Source organism: Camelus bactrianus, chromosome X, assembly GCF_048773025.1.
Source record: "Camelus bactrianus isolate YW-2024 breed Bactrian camel chromosome X, ASM4877302v1, whole genome shotgun sequence".
Classification (NCBI taxonomy): Eukaryota; Metazoa; Chordata; class Mammalia; order Artiodactyla; family Camelidae; genus Camelus; species Camelus bactrianus.
This window is the reverse complement of record NC_133575.1, coordinates 62,712,537-62,729,115: the sequence shown is the minus strand read 5'-3', so window position 1 is coordinate 62,729,115 and position 16,579 is coordinate 62,712,537. Positions and strand designations below refer to the sequence as shown.

General features: G+C 37.4%; 1 protein-coding gene across 1 annotated transcript in view; it reads right to left on the bottom strand.

Moving 5' to 3' along the window:
• Positions 1-2,866: 2,866 nt before the first annotated feature.
• The window catches only part of LOC123615576 (toll-like receptor 13), a 27,772-nt gene continuing 14,059 nt past the window's right edge, over positions 2,867-16,579 (bottom strand). The window contains 4 exon segments of the mRNA XM_074359656.1: positions 2,867-12,123; positions 12,125-12,738; positions 12,741-13,686; positions 14,022-15,576. Of these exon segments, the coding sequence (XP_074215757.1) occupies positions 10,741-12,123; positions 12,125-12,738; positions 12,741-13,653 (2,910 nt within the window). The 5' untranslated portion in view covers positions 13,654-13,686; positions 14,022-15,576 and the 3' untranslated portion in view covers positions 2,867-10,740.

The window sequence follows — 16,579 nt, the reverse complement described above, 5'->3', positions numbered from 1 at the left end:
AGCATATGATTGTTTTCCTAGCAATAAATGAGTATGTCCTTCTGCCTTCTCATCTCCTGTTTTTCAATGCCCATATCCTGATCTTTCAGGAAGAGGTGGGAGGGCAGTGTACTTTCCCTGCTACACTTTCTCAACATCCTCTTTCAATCACCTTCCCCCTTAGCATTGTAGGGGGGTGGGGTGTATGTGTGTGTTTTGTCCTCTGTAAAAGGAAGCAGGGAGATGGTCTTGCTCTGGCTTGTGGCCTTGGTTCTAATCACTCATGCAGCAGCAGAACAGGCCTTGTGCTCCTTGTTGAAATGAGAAAGGATGAAAGATTTGTCTTCTGATTTCATCCTGGTGTAACTAGCTTCCTAAGCTATATGAATTTAGCAGGGGCGGCAAAAGACAGGTCACATGGTAATCCATTCTTTTATGCATCTTGTTTGAACAAACACTGAGCACACTGCAGAACTGGGAAGTTGCTAAGATAAATTAAATGCAGTCTCTGCCCTATAGGAACTCACAGTCTAGTGACAGTTGGGTAGTACTTAGGCCTTCTCTTAGATTTACTGGGATAAACACAGAGTAAGTGAGGACCTAGAAGAATTCACCAAGATTGCAGAGAAAATTTTCACTGTACTCCCAGGTCCGAGTAGCTTCCTGATTGATTCATTCAACAAGTATTTATTGAGTGAGATAATACATGCTCAGTAGAGAAGGGGCAGCTACCTCCTATGTTTTAACAAGACCAAGGGAAGCCAGAATGGGGATAGAATTGTATGTTTCATAGCAGAAAAAAGTTGAGAGAATGCTCATTTGATATCCATTCTGTGAAATAAAAAGGTCATCCAATCAGAACAACAATGGGAGAAATAGCAAGATTAGAGATTTGAGAAAAGTTAAAAGGGTTTGTAGGGTATTGAAGCATGAGTTGACCGAAGAAATAGGGTACGATTGCTGCACAGAGATAAGGGCCAATTGAGCTTAGTGACCAAGAATTTATATTGGTGCCAAGTTGCCCTGTGGAGAGACTTTCCCAGCAGCATTTGGCTGCTCCAGTGCAGTCACTGCAATACTAGCAGGGTCCTTGAAGGGAACCAGGTCACTACATAATGTCCAAGGGTTCAAGCCCTTGCTTCTCTTTCATTTGTTTTATTATGTCTTATATGTATCTGAATATACTCTGATATTTTGATTATAGAGGTAATATTTGCTAATGTGGCAGGTTAATCTACAGCGATACTAGTTTATGCTTTCTGTTTCTCAAGGGTAGCTAAAGGATTATAAAGTTAATTTTTCCCTTCTGCCTCTTGTAAAGGGACAGCTATGCCTTTGTATATGAAAATCTAGGCTCTTTGTGTTTCAGGAGCCATCCTTGAAGAAAACCATCCATGAATTGAGTCTCAACTATTAGGAGCATTGTCAAATTCCTTTGTCCCTTCTTCTGTTGTGGCATTCATCTTTTTATTATTGACTGATAGGAGGTCCTTATTTATTAATTATTTCAGTCATATGTTGCACGTGTTTTTCCTCATTCATTTTTGTCTTTTAATTTTGATTTATGATGGGTTGTTGTTTTAACATATAGAAATTTTACACTTTATATCTTTTCTTTTATTATTTCTGATTTGTCTTATGCTTAGAAAGGCCTTTCCCAACCCCCTCCAAATATAGCTGGCTGTATTTTCTCATTTGTTTTATATTTAAATCTTTAATCCATTTATATAGTAACTTCTGAAAATGTACCAAGGATTTTTAAATAGCTTTAATAAGGTGCTTTCTTGGAATTATTTTCATCTGCAAGTCACAAAAACATAGATAAAATCCAACAACTATGCAACACAATGTTGCATTATGTTCAAAACCAAAGAAATATTATCATATATATTTAAATATCAGTATAAGAGCATTTTTCTATATTGACCTTTAATGAAAGTTCCAGCATGAATTGACTTTCAGTACTTTATTTTTTTTAATTTAAAAAAAATTTATTGAAGTATAGTCAGTTTACAATGTTGTGTCAATTTCTGGTGTACATCACAATGCTTCAGTCATACATGAATATACATATATTCGTTTTCATATTCTGACTTTCAGTACTTTAGATTAATGGGCAGAATGTTCTGTCAAGAGGTTTCATCTGTATCAGAACTAAAATCCAAGTATCATGAGCTCCAGAATCAATGGCAGTGCTGCCACTGTATCGGATTCTGTCAAAGTCCCTTACAGCCATTAGGGCCAAGGCCATTCACCCACATTTGTTCAGTTTATAGCTGCAGTTCCTGTAGTAATTCAGCACATATCACAGACTCGTATATCTATAAATCTTTAAGCCTAACTGCTTGGGAACAAAAGTTGAGCTAAACATAGAGGGGAAAATATTTAGCTTCAGCGATCAAGATTTTATTGAGCTAGGTAAATATAAAGATAAAAGAAATGATATGATATTTATGCTTTTTAACAGGCTGTTATGCCATCTAAATATATATGTACAATTTCTGAGAGTTCAACATGTATTTATGCATATAAAGAGGTCATATATACATATTTCAAAAAATCTTGGATCAACTTAGAATTAATATTTGTGTAAAGTATGTGCTTACTTATAATTCCTACGTATTTTACTTAACATCTCATATAAAAGTATTTTTCATGTCATGGTACACTTTTTATAAACATACGTTTTATGACTATAAAATATTCCGTCATACAGATGAACCATAAATCACTCAACTATTACTCTCTAAAGGTAGACATCTAAGTTGCTTTCAACACTCGAGTATCATTTTTTTTAAAGGATGTCAGGAATGTCCATGTGCATAAATCTTCCTGAATTCTGATGATTTCCTTAAAATAGATTCCTAGAGGTAGACTGACTGGATAGAAGTATATGATGTATATGTAGAACTGTTCTGCAAAAAGATTTTACCAACTCCACCAGTCTCACCAGCAATGTTTGGGAGTGCCCATTTCCTCATACATAAAGAGGGCTTGGAAGGTGAGGAACACTAATACTCAGTTTATTAAAAGCAAACAGGAGTTAAGTCTTGGCTCACCACCCCCTTTCTTTCCCTTGCTATACTCTCTCCTTCACATCTTGTGCCCAGAGTCCTCTGTGCTGCTTGCTGACCACCCAGGGTCTTTCACTGAGTTGCCCCACCAAAGCCAGCCTTCCCTAGAAAAGTTGACTCTCTAGACCTTTTCTGTCCCTGGTCCATCCCCACATCCAAATTCAAAACTCAATATCCTGCAGCCTGACCTCTCAGCCTGCCCTGGCCAGCAGATTGATCTTGTATATTAATTATCAATAATGAAATTGAAAGATAATTTTTTAAAAATAAGTTTGTTAAGCCAAAAAATGATCCCCAAATCCACATCAAATCCCTGGAACTTGTGTGTGTTACCCAATTTGGAAAAGAGTCTTTGCAGATGTCTCTTGAATTAAGCATCTTAAAATGAGGAGAAAATCTTCAGTTTTCCAAGTGGCCCCTAAATGCCATTACAAGTGTGCTTATAAGAGAGAAGCAAAGGAAGATCAGACATGCAGAAGAGGAAGAAGACCATGTGAAGAGGGAGGCAGAGATTGGAGCAATGCAGCCACAAGTTCAGAAACAGAGGCCAGTAACCACTGGAAGCTGGAAAACACAAAGAACAGATTCTCCCCTAGAGTTTCTGGAGGGATCATGGCCAGGACCACACCTTGATTTTGGACTTCTGGCCTCCATAACTGTGAAAGAATACATTTTTCTTTAAGTCATCATCTTTGTAGTAATCTGTTACAGCAATCACAGGAAATGAATGCAGTGTCTCACCATGATCTCTCAGTTAACACTAAGGCTGCATATCAGGACAGGACTGTGGGAGGGAAAGGTGTTGTGGTTCATTAAATAGCCACAAGGGGGTAGTGTCCTGCAGGGGATAGCGAGGAAACTGGTTTTGCTACTTGAGGTTCTCTCCCCCTTTCCTTTCATCATTCCATCTCACTGACCCCAAATCTTCTTGGCCCCAAAAAGCTTAAGGCTTGGGCCTTGGACATCCACAGGTAGTTTAGATTGTAGAGATTAGATTGGGCATGTCAGGGGATGGTAAGCAATGAAATGAAATCTGTCTTTTAGTACTCTACAAATCTTGAAGTACTGTCAAAGCTGAGCACCAACCTTTGGGGGAAACACCCCAGGTCTCCCTTTAAGGATAACCTTTAGCAGATGGTGAAGTGGATGAAGTTTATGGCCTCTTTTTCTAGCTGCTCCTCTTCAGTAAGTCCATCCTCAGACACCTATTGCTCTTTCTGCCTCCGGTCCTTCAGTCATGAGGAAAGGTGAATTTCTTAGCTAACATTTATGGGCCAACCATCATGCTAAGGTCATCTATACATTATTTCACCTAATCTTTAAAACAGCCTAGAAGAAGCTATTATAATTATCTGATTTTACAGAATGGAAACCTGAGGTTTAGAGGTCAAGAAACAGGGTTATAGTCCCCAAGATTTCGAGTCAAGCCTCAAGCCTTGGTCATATTAATTGCCACACCTTAGCATTACTTGGCTTCTGACCATTTTTCTCTTCTCTAATTAAGTTAGCATTTACTGTCCACATCACACATTTGACTAGCATTTTAATTATCTGTTACACAAATATATGTTATCTCCTAATTAGATTGCAAACTCCATTAAGGTAGGCACTATACCTTAAGCTGTGTTTGTAGCCCTCAGAGCACCTGTGGCAGTGAGCCTAAAAGTTGTAGGTTTTCACTAAATGCTTGTTAACCTCTCTCATCTTGGGAAACAGTTCCCCCAGTTAGAACCCCTGTCAGTGTAACTTTATTGATTTTCAATTTAGAAAGAGTCCATTGAGAACTTTATTCAGAAACTAAAAAATTGTTAGGACTGGACTTAGAGTCACCATAATCCACAATAGCTTTATCCCAATTCCTCCTAAATGCTTTAGCATGCAATAGGTCACCTATAATGGGCTAACATTCCTCCTGGAGGTACAGTACAGTAAGGTCAAAGATGATTACAGTAAGTGACATTATTGGGCCAATATCACCTTCTTAATCTGCAGACAAATCTTTATAGCAGTCAGTGTCCAGACACATCTACAAACTTGTTTTTATAGTTCCCAAGTTGATAGATCCTCTACACTGTTCTCATTTTTGCATTGTGTATCCGCATTTTCTTAGGCTAGTTCTTTTTTTTTTTTTTTTTTTTTTTTTTTTTTGATGGAGGTAGGGCGATTGAATCCAGGACCCTTTGCGTGCTAAGCACGCTCTCTACCACTGACCTATACCCTCCCTGCTTCTTAGGCTAATTCTAACTCAAGTTGTTTACTGTTTTCAACAAACCCATATGTAGCTTCCAGAGCCTCTTTTTTTTGTAAGTTCAACAATCAAAATGAATGTTATTTTAGACATAAGAATTAAATCTACCCAATGATGAAGATTCTTTCTGGGATTCTATGAACCTTTCTATATTTTCATGCTTAGAAATATATCCTTACTATATTATCTTTTACCTCAAAACTCTTATATCTAATGTCTGTTTTGCACTCGTAATTTATTTGGACTTCACCGTACCTATATATTTTTCTTGGAGGTTTTTTCTAGCTTTATTGAAATTAACTGACATATAACATTGTGTAAGTGTAAGATGTACAAAATGTTGATTTGATAAACTTACATATTGCAAAATGATTGCCACCATAGTATCCTTAGAGTTTTTAATGACCTTAGGCAAAAGCAATACAGTATTAACTTACCTTCATATTTACTGGTAGAATGATTAGAGTGCATTGGTTTAATGGAGTTCCCATCATCAAGTGAAAGTGCTTTGGAAATGGTAAGCAACTACACACATGTAAAATTATAGTATTTTTTACTCTTATTCTTTTGCAAAATATCACAAGAAGAGAAATCCAAAGAATATTTAATGATTACATTCTGATCATTGTGTCACCTAAGAGAAGTTAATATTTGAAGATAGGAGAGCCTTTCCAGAGCTTCCTCAATGTAGATAATTGCTTAACCTATTACTTCTCAAAATTTAATGTGCATAAGAATCCTCTGGAGATCTTGTTAACATGCACATTCTGATTCAGTAGGTCTGGGGTGGTGCTTGAGAATCTGCATTTCTGACAAGATCCCAGATGAATCTCATATTTCTGATCTCTGGACCACACTGTGCATGGCAAGGAATAATTTAAACTCTTAAACTTAATCACTAATCATATTATTAACAGCTAATGTGTGGTTACAAGGAAACATATTCAGTAGGTGGAGACATTATCCCTTTCCCATAAATACAGAACTGGCACTGAAACTTTGGTTTGGAAGATGAGCTTAAAAGTCATCCAGGTAGGGCCATATAAATAATTCTAAACAGAGAGGTTTCTATTCCTTTTTTCAGTATCTGTAGGGAAGAAAATTTTATATCTTTCTAACAAATTAAGCTTAATCTAGTTCTACCTTTACTGGTAGAAAAAATTTTCTGGGTTTTTTTTTAATACATTTTATTTTTTTAGAGCAGTTTCAGGTTCACAGCAGAATTGAGCAGAAAATACAGAGAGTTCACATATAGCCCTCCCCACCCACATGTATATACTCCCCTCCCCTCAACATCCCTCATCAGTGTGGCATATCTGGTGCAATTGATGAACCAACGTGGACACATTATTATCAACGAAAGTCCATAGTTTGCATTAGGGTTCACTCTTGATGTTGTACATTCTATGGGTTTTGACAAATGCATAGTGACATGTAGCCACCACTATAGTATCATACAGAGTAATTTCATTGCCCTAAAAATCACTTGTGCTCCATCTATTCATTCCTCCCTCCCTCCTTCTCCCCAAAGCCCTGGGAACCACAATCTATTTATTGTTTCTGTAGCTGTGCCTTTTCCAGAATGGCATTTGGGTGGAATCGTACAGTTTATAGCCTTTTCAGACTGGCTTCTTTCATTTAGTAACATGTCTTTTAAGTTTCTTCCATATCTTTCATGGCTTGATAGCTCATTGCTATTTTTTTACTGCACATATATTTTCTAATTTACATATGTACTGTTCATTGTTTCTAAGAACTTTTAGAGCTTTAGCTTTTTAAACCTGCATAGTTATCAAAGGAATAGCTAAGACAACCACAAAATAATAATTAATTCAAAAAGATACATACAGCATGCTATTAACAGCAGCATTATTTATAATTGTCAAGATATGGAATATATATATATATATGATGGAATACAACTCACCCATAAGAAAGAAGGATATTTTGCCATTTGCAGCCCTTCATTCACTTTTTTTTTCACTTCAAAAACTAGAATTTTATAACCAGCATAAACATTTCCATTACATCAAAAACATCGAAATACCTAGAAATAAACTTAACCAAGGAGGTTACCTATACTCAAAAAACCGAAATGACACAAAGAAATGGAAAGATTTCTTGTGCTCTTGGATTGGAAAAAACAACATTATCAAAATGGCCCCACTACCCAAAGCAATCTACAGATCTTGCAACTCCTGTCAAAATACAATATTTTTCACAGAACTAGAAAAAACAATTCCAAAATTTATATGGAGCCATAAAAAAACTCCGAACTGCCAAAGCAATCTTTTGTAGGTCTTCTTTTTTTTTTTTTTCCTTTCTTCTTTTTGTTTTCTTTTCTTATGGTTTGATGACTAGAGAAGGTTCTTTAACATTTGTTGTAAAGCTGGTTTCGTGGTGCTGAAATCTTCTAGCTTTTGTTTATCTGTGAAGCTTTTGATTTCTCCATCAAGTCTGAATGAGAGCCTTGCTGGATAGAGTATTCTTGGTTGTAAGTTTCCCCCTTGCATCACTTTAAATATATCTTGCCACTCCCTTCTGGCCTGTAGAGTTTCTGCTGAAAACTCAGCTGATAACCGTATGGGAATTCCCTTGTATGTTATTTGTTGCTTTTCTCTTGCTAATTTTAATATTTTCTTAATTGTTGTCAATTTGATGACTGTGCATTGGTGTGTTCCTCTTTAGGTTAATTCTGTGTGGTACTCTCTGCACTTCTTGGACTTGGGTGATTGTTTCTTTGCCCAGTTGGGGAAGCTTTTAGTTATTATCTCTCCAAAAATTTTCTCAGGTCCTTTCTCTCTCTCTCTCCTCTTTCTGGGACCCCTATAATGTGAATATTAGTGTGCTTCATGTTGTCCTAGGGTTCTCTTAAACTATTTTCATTTCTTTTCATTCTTTTTTCTTTTTCTGTTCTGCGGTAGTGGTTTCCACTCATCTGTCTTCTAGCTCTCTGATCCATTTTTCTGCCTCATTTATTCTATTCTTGCGTCCTTCTAGTGTGTTATTCATTTCAGTGATTTTATCCTTCAACTCTGTTTGGGTATACTTTATATTTGCCAACTCTTTGCTAAAAACTTCACTCTGTGCATCTATACTCCTCTTGAGTTCTCTGAACATCTTGGCCATCACTACTTTAAACTCTTTCTCAGATAAATTGCCCATCTCCTCATCACTTATTTCTTCTTCTGGGATTTTATCTTGTGCCTTGTCCTGGGAGATATTCCTTTGCCACCTTATATTATCTATCTTTCTATGTGTTTGTGGATTCCTTCCACAGGCTTTGGGGTTGTTGTTTTCTTTTTTCTTTAATTTATTTGTTTATTATTTTTTGTTTGTTTGGTTTTGGTTGGGGGAGGTAATTATGTTCCTTTATTTACTTATTTGTTTTAGTGGAGGTACTGGGGATTGAACCCAGGACCTCATGCATGCTAAGCATGCACTCTATCACTGAGCTATATCTCCCCCCCACCCAGGATTGTTTTTTTCTTATTTCTAGTATCATCTGCCCCTGGTGGATGAGGCTGGACTAGAGGCTTATGCAGGTTTCCTGGCAGGAGGAGTCAGTGTCTGCCCACTGCTGGATGAAGCTTGGTCCTGGACCTCTGGTGGGTAGGGCTGTGTCTAGAGGCATTTGTAGCTTAGGAAGTCTGATGATGGGTGGGGCTATGTTCCCACCCAGTATGTTGTTTGGCCTGAGGCTTCCCTATAGGCTGTTGGGTGAGGCTAGGTCTTGGTGCTAATGATGTAATCAGGATGTTAGCCTCCAGAAAAGCTCATGTAGATGAACACTCCTGGAATGTATGCCACCTGCTTTTTCCTCCCATGGGTGAGCCACAGCCGTCCCTACATCCCCAGGAGACCCTCCAGATCCAGCAGGCAGTCCTGGCCCAGGTTCCTATGAGATCACTGCCTCTGCCCTTGGACCTGGCACACACGAGTTTCCATGTATGCTTCCCAAGCAAATAGAGTCTCTATTTCCCCTAGTCCCATGGGCATCCTGGAGCCAAGCCCCACTGGCCTTCAAAACCAGATGTCCTGGAGAGCGAAAAAAAATGTGGCAATGAATATATATATGTTCATGTATAACTGAAAAATTGTGCTCACTGGAATTTGACACAACATTGTAAAATGACTATAACTCAATAAAAAATGTTAAAAGAAAAAAAAAGATGTCCTGGGGTCTCCTTCTCTTCCCAATGGCAGAACCAGAGCTGGGGAGCCTGACGTGAGGCTTAGAGCTCTCATTCCCGTGAGAAGGCCTCTGCAACTTAACGATTCTTCAGCTTGTAGGTTGCCCACCAGAGGGGTATGTGGCCCAATCATATCATGAACATGCCCCTCCTACCATCTTGCTGTGGTTCCCTCTTTATGTTTCCAGTTGCATAAGAACTTTTTTGCTAGGTTCCAGTCTTTTTTTCAGTGATTGTTTAACATTCAGTTGTGGTTTCATTGTAGTCATGAGGAGAGGCGAGCTCGTGGTCCTACCACTCTGCCATCTTGACCAGAAAAGAATACTGGTAGAAAAATTTCTTTTTCTCATATGAATTTTTTTCTGTTCCAATTTAAACCTCTTGTTACTTCGGGTTGGTTAATAGAGTAATTAACTACGTTATCATTTCCAAGTATTTTTTTTAGTATAATTACAGCCCCAATGGCTTCATTTAAAAATGCCTATAGTCCTAGTAATTTGGCCTAGGAAATGAATTTCTTGTATCCCAGCTAAGGGATTATTTGATACATGTAAAGACATATGCAAACCTTTGTATACTAGATATGCCTTGAGTTACTGCCCCAATTTCCTTCCAAGACTAACACTCAACAAGAATGACAACAGCACCATTTTATCTGTGATGGTGATAGTATTTTTTTTAATGCCAAAGACAATTCCATTTCTTTCCTTTAGATGACCTCAAAGGCTGGAAAGATCATTTTGTTCAAAGGAATAATCATCCCTTTACTGGATTAATTAATATGTTCTGTGGGAAAATACCAACTGTTTTCTTATTTGGAGATTTGCAGATACTAAGTACTATACATAAAATAGATAAACAACAAGTTAATCCTGTATAACACAGGGAACTATATTCAATAACTTGTAGTAACCTATAATGAAAAAGAATATGAAAATGAATGTATGTATATGTATGACTGAAACATTATGCTGTACACCAAAAATTGACACAACATTATAAACTGACTATAACTCAATAAAAAAAGTTAAAAAAAAGATATTATGTGAAAACATCATATTAGTATGATGTGTATGAAACTAGAGAATCAAGTGCATAGCTTCTTCACCCTTCCAGTTGCCTGATGGACATTAACCACATAATGGTCATGAGCAGCCTCTTGCCTGCAGAGCAGGTACATTCAGTCACACTCTTAGCCTTTCCACACCTTGGGTAACACTGGATTTGATGTCACAAAGACTTCCAGTCAATCAGCCACAGTTAGCTGTGCATTGTCTTTCTCCACAGATTTGTTTCCCAATGCATTTCTAATACGAGCCCAGAAGAGTGGCCTCTCATGGACATTCTCTGGCCAGGTGATAAATGTCTGCCTGTTGACAAGTTTCCTGAGTCGGCGGTAGCTGGATAACTTATAGTTTGGGATCTCTTCCAGGAAGATCAAGATGAGGACATCCTCATGCTCATAGAGCATCTTGATGCTGGCCAGCTGTACTTCAAGCTGGCACCATTCACTGTGCAGGTAGTGGTTACTGACCATACACAATGTTTTCTGGCTTGTGTTGATGGCATTCTGGATGTTCTCAAAGATGTCCATGCCTGGTTCAAAATCCCGGTGGTGAAGACAGAGCTTGAAGGTAGGCTGACCTCTTTCTTCCAGGGCTGGAACAAGCTCTTCATATACCCACTGCTCATCAGTGGCAGTGAAAGAGACAAAGGCATCAGAGATGAACTCCTTCTCTGTCCTATGCCACTTGGCCTGATACCAGGCTCAAAATACATACAGCCTATACCATAGCGATGAAGTCATCTTGGCGATAAACCAAGAGGAGACCATGGTTGTGAGGACCAGACTGAAGGAACAGAAGAAGTAAACCTTTCCCAGGTCAAAATTACACATAGAATCATTGAAATCTATCAATAAACTCTGGATATTTCCCTGCTGACAGGGGTAGCTACAGAGGTAGGGGATATGGACCTTTGCTGTGTTTATGGATCAATTCTTGAAACATTCATTGTCACAGCTGCACTGAAGTTTGTTTCCATAAAGATCAAAGTACTTCAGAGACTTCAGATTCTCCAGATGACTTTGATTAATTACTCTTAGGTTGTTGAATCTTAAAGAGAGGACCTGAAGGCTTTCTAAGCCAGAGAACATGCCAGGAGTCAGGGACTCTAAGTTGTTGTTTTCCAGGCGTAGCACTTTTAGTCTTTTGAGGTTTTGGAATAAGGAAATACTTAAACTGAGACTTTGGTCTCCAGATTTTCTTCCTGAGATATCCAACTTTGTGAGATTAATCAGTGAGTCAAATTGACGGTAGTCTAGGAATACCATGGGATTTTTCCCTAGGAGTAGCTCCTGCAGGCCATTCAGCCCTTGGAAGAAGTTGGTTGGAACAACCTGAATCCCATGTATTTGTCCTTCTAGGTTGAGTTGTTTCAAAGACTTGAGGTTCATAAATGGAGGAGATTGCAAGGTCCTAGTAGTTTCATATGTAATTTTATTAAAACTGAGATTCAAAACTTCTAGATTTTCCAGGCCCAAGAAAAGGATTGCCTGAAAATTTGACAAGACATTGTATATCAAGTCAAGTTTATAGAGGCAACTGAGGCCAGAAAATGCATTTTTTTGCTATGTTTTTCAGGTGGTTCTGGGAGAGAGTGAGAACTTGGAGTTTCTTCAGACCCTCAAAGGTTCTGCAATTCAGAGTCCGAATATTGTTGTATCCAAGGTCTAAACTCTCTAAATTTGGAAATTGAGCAAAGAAGTATCTGTCAATTTTTACTATCCAGCACCCAGCCAAGTTGAACTCCTTCAATGAATACAGCCCATAGAAGGTCATCCTATCGAGTTCTGTGATGGGATTTCTAGAGAGAAAGAGAGATTGTAGATACCTCAGGGGTGAAAATGCAAAATCTGGAAAGCTTTTAAACTTATTGTGGCTCAGATCTAGGGCTCTCAAGTTCTGGAGGGTACTCCAGGTCCTGTTAATGACAAAGGAAAGTTGACACTTGTTTAGATTCAGCCTTTGGAGGCTGGGCATAGCATCAAATTCACTGTCATTGAGGTGAACCAGATCATTGTTATGGCTCAGGTCAAGGGACAAAAGCCTGGTACAGTTGGCAAGGCGCTGTATGCCCCTGGCATCAATGGCATTTTTCCAAAAAACCAAAGCCTCTAATATGGGTAAATTTTGGAGGAGACGAGATAGTGTGTTGAGGTTTAAGTGACTACATCAAACTTCTGGTTACTAAGGTCTATTTCCCTTAGATTCTGTAGGTGGTTGGCTGAGAGCATCTCCAGTTTCACCAATGTTCCACTCAGATTCAAGCTTCTCAGTTGGGGCATAGTTTCCAGATCCACATTCTGAATGACTCCAAAGCTATGAGAGACATCCAGAGTGGTCAGATTAGGTAGTGACAAAGCAGAGAAATTTAATTCCATGAGCTTGTTCCCTTGCAGGCTCAGCTGGGTCAGGGAGATCAATGACCTGGGGCTGTGATCCAAGGACATGATGCTGTTGTTAGTAAGATCAAGATATTCCAGGTGCAGAAGATGTTGGATTGCTTCCAGAATATTAGAAAAATCAGTAATAAAGTTTTGAGATAAGTTTAAATATTTCAATTTGACAAGAGGGACAAAGGCATTTTTGTGAATAGGGGTAATTTGATTATGACTCAGGAGCAAAGTTTCCAAGTTGGACAGGTCTTCAAAGGAGTTGTTCACACTTTGAATCTTAGTTTCTACTAAATTCAAAAGGGTCATGTTTTCAAGTCCCCAAAAGGCCCTCTCATCAATCTTCCAAATGGAATTCCGCTCCAATCACAAGTCCACCAGAGCAGACAAATTAGTGAAGCCATATGGAGGAAGGACCTGAATTTGGATCTGTGTCAGGTTGAGGTGAGTAGTGTATCCAGGGATGTCACGAATGGCGTCTGTTAAGTTATTGATCTTCTTCCAAATGCAGAACATATGGTGAATGTCCAGTTCATACTGTATGCATTTACTGAACCCATACGTCTCTGCCAAAGAGAGCAGAGAAAGCCCACTGAAAATGAGCCAGAACTGTTGAGGAGGCAAGAGATTTTCTAAACCCATCTTGTCAGCCCCAGACCTCGAGTTACTATTAGAAAAAAATCCTCTCACATGTGTGATGCACATTTTTGGAGGAATGGTCCTTCCAGTTCAACTTTGCTGCAAAGATAATGAGTAAGTTATTTAATTTAAACATATCTCTTTTAATATTATTTACTTATTTCTCTCTTTTAATAATAAATAAATTTCATAGCTGCTTCAAGAAAACTAAATTTTGTCCCAAAGTTAACTTCCAAAACAAATCAATTTCCAAAGCAATCCCTATGTGTATCATCAAAAACCAGTGTTATTATTTCCTGTAATCCAAAGTTGTTAGCACATGGAGGCAGAGAAGGGAATAGCACACTTGATTTAATTTAGAGAATTAAGAAGCTCCCCAAACCTCCTCTCACCCTTACACAATAAAATACCTCCCTCACTGTTTGGGCTGATACCTGAGATTCTGCCACTGGAGATGCACTTTGGAGGTCTGTGGGTCTCAGCCTAGTTAAAAGAGAGTCATCATGGTGGGGAAAAAAACAAGGTTTACAGATCACCTCTGTTTTAATGTGAATGAATACAGAATCTGCTTTAAAGCCACTCATTTCACCACAGTTTGCATTTACATCTCTCAGGCGATCAAACCTGTTAACAGCATGTGACATTTCTGGAAAGCAGGAAAAATACAACTACAATAAACAGATGTGTCAGTCTACTTTCTGATGTGTGCTGCCCAAGGTTTCTCCAGCCTCATCTCCCAGTTTCAACCTGTTCCCACTGTCACTTGTGGTAATGTAGTGAAAAGAGCACCAGCCCAGACAGACCTGGGCTCCAGTCCTGAGTCCTTTGACAAATTATTTAACCTCTCAGAGCCTGTTTCCTTATCCATACAATGGGATCATAATACTGATTCCCCATAACTTATGCAGATTCAATAAGACAACTTAAAGTGCCCAGATTGATGCCTGGTACACTGTGGAGCTGAATAAAAGGTTATTCCCTTCTTTTCACCTTAACTCTAGGCCAACATCAGCACACCATCTTTGTGTGGATCTTCTAGTTCTTGTCTCAAGAGCACTCACAGCCACAGAGAGGGGAGAGAAACAGTATAGTTAAGTTGGATTGTTTTCTTTGTTTTGTATATACTTCCATATGCACACAAAAATATATGACATATATGTATATATATTGCTAGCACTATTTGTAAGATTCTAAGAATCACAAAACAAGCATCCATTATAGAACTTGGAGAGAGATATATATTTTATATATATATAAAATAAAATGAGGATTTTTTTAATTGGTACATTTACAGTCATGATTGTATTATAATGAATAGAATCACAAAATATTTTGAAAAACTTTTATATGTAAAGTAAGCCACTTACTGAAGTCTGTAATATTAAGACTCTCAAGAATAGTACACAAGAGGGCCCATTTGCTCACAATATCAGTAACCCTTGGTATTATTCACTTTTACAATTTTTGCAGTTCTGGTGGTATTAAAGCGGTATTGCTTTGTCTTTTATTGACATATTTATAAATATTTCTAATACTGAGGATCTTTCTATATATTTAGTAGCTATTTGGACTTTTCTTTCAGTGACCTGCTTATTTATATCCTTTCTCCAGTTTTCTGTTGGGTTTCTTGTTTTTTTCTTCATGATTAGTGGTCATTTTTGTATATTCTAGATATTAATCCCTTGTTGGCTTTAATGACTTAAATAGCTTCTACATGTCATCTATCACTTAATATTGTCTATGATGTTCTTTGTGACTAAAACATTTTAATAATAATATGATAAAAGCCATCACTTTTTTTTGCTTTGTGATTTTGCTTTTAGATTCCTATTTTTTTTTTAATTTTTGCCTCCTTAGATTACATTAGATGCTGTCCATTTAGCTTTACCTTTCCCACTTACATCTCATCCATCTAAATTCCAGTTTTGTATGTTGTATAAGGTAGGGATCCAGCTCTATTCTCCAATTAGCAAAGTAGTTCACCGTAAACTAAAAAAAAAAAAAAAAAAATCAGTTTCTTTTCTAAAGCCTTGAGGGGTATCTTTATCATACATTAGATTACCCTATATACTGAATGTATTTCTGAGCTCACTTTTCTGTTCCTTTGTTTACTTATCATTTCCTACAATGGTATCATGTTATTTTATTACTCTGGCTTTAAAGTATATCTTAATATTTAATAGGGTGAATCCTTTCTCTGTGTCAAGTTGATTTTCAAAGTGATTAGCTATTCATGAAAATTTTTCCATTATAAATGTAAATAATTTTATCAACTTTTCCCAAAGTCCTGCTGGAATTTAATTTGGGACTGCACTGAATTTGCAAGTTAATGTGAGTTGAATTGATACAATTGCCATGTTACATCACCCCAAATATAGACATGGTATATCTTCTTTTAGTCAAAACTTCCTTTATATTTTTAAAGAGTTTTAAAATAGTTTCTGTAAAATTTGTGTTTCTGTGTTAAGGTGTTTCCTAAAAACATTTAGATCTTATTATTTTGAGGGATATCTTATTTTTTCCTATTTAATGTTCTAATTAGGTATGGCAGGGGTGCCATAAGTTTTGAATTTTTTGTGTTATCGTTGATCATAAGAGTGGAAAGCTTTCTGAACTCTAATTAGTTTTTAAAATGTGAATGTTTATTCTATTAGGTTTATCTGTTAATGATTATATTCTCTGCAGGTAATGGAAATTATATATCTCTTTTTCAAATTCATACACTTTCTATGCTTGTTTTTAATGTCGGGCTCATAATACTGGTCACAACCTCCAATACTACATTTAATCATAATGATGATAGATTTTTTTGTTAATGGGATGGCATCTATAGATTTTCCATTAATTATTTTATTTGCTATAAGTTTTGATATATATCAAGTCAGAAAATTTCCCTTATACTCCTAATTTTTTAAGGAAGAATGTAGTTGAGTTTAACCAGAACACAAAAGAGGGAGGGGGAAATAGAGCCATCAGCTAAGGGAGAATGTAC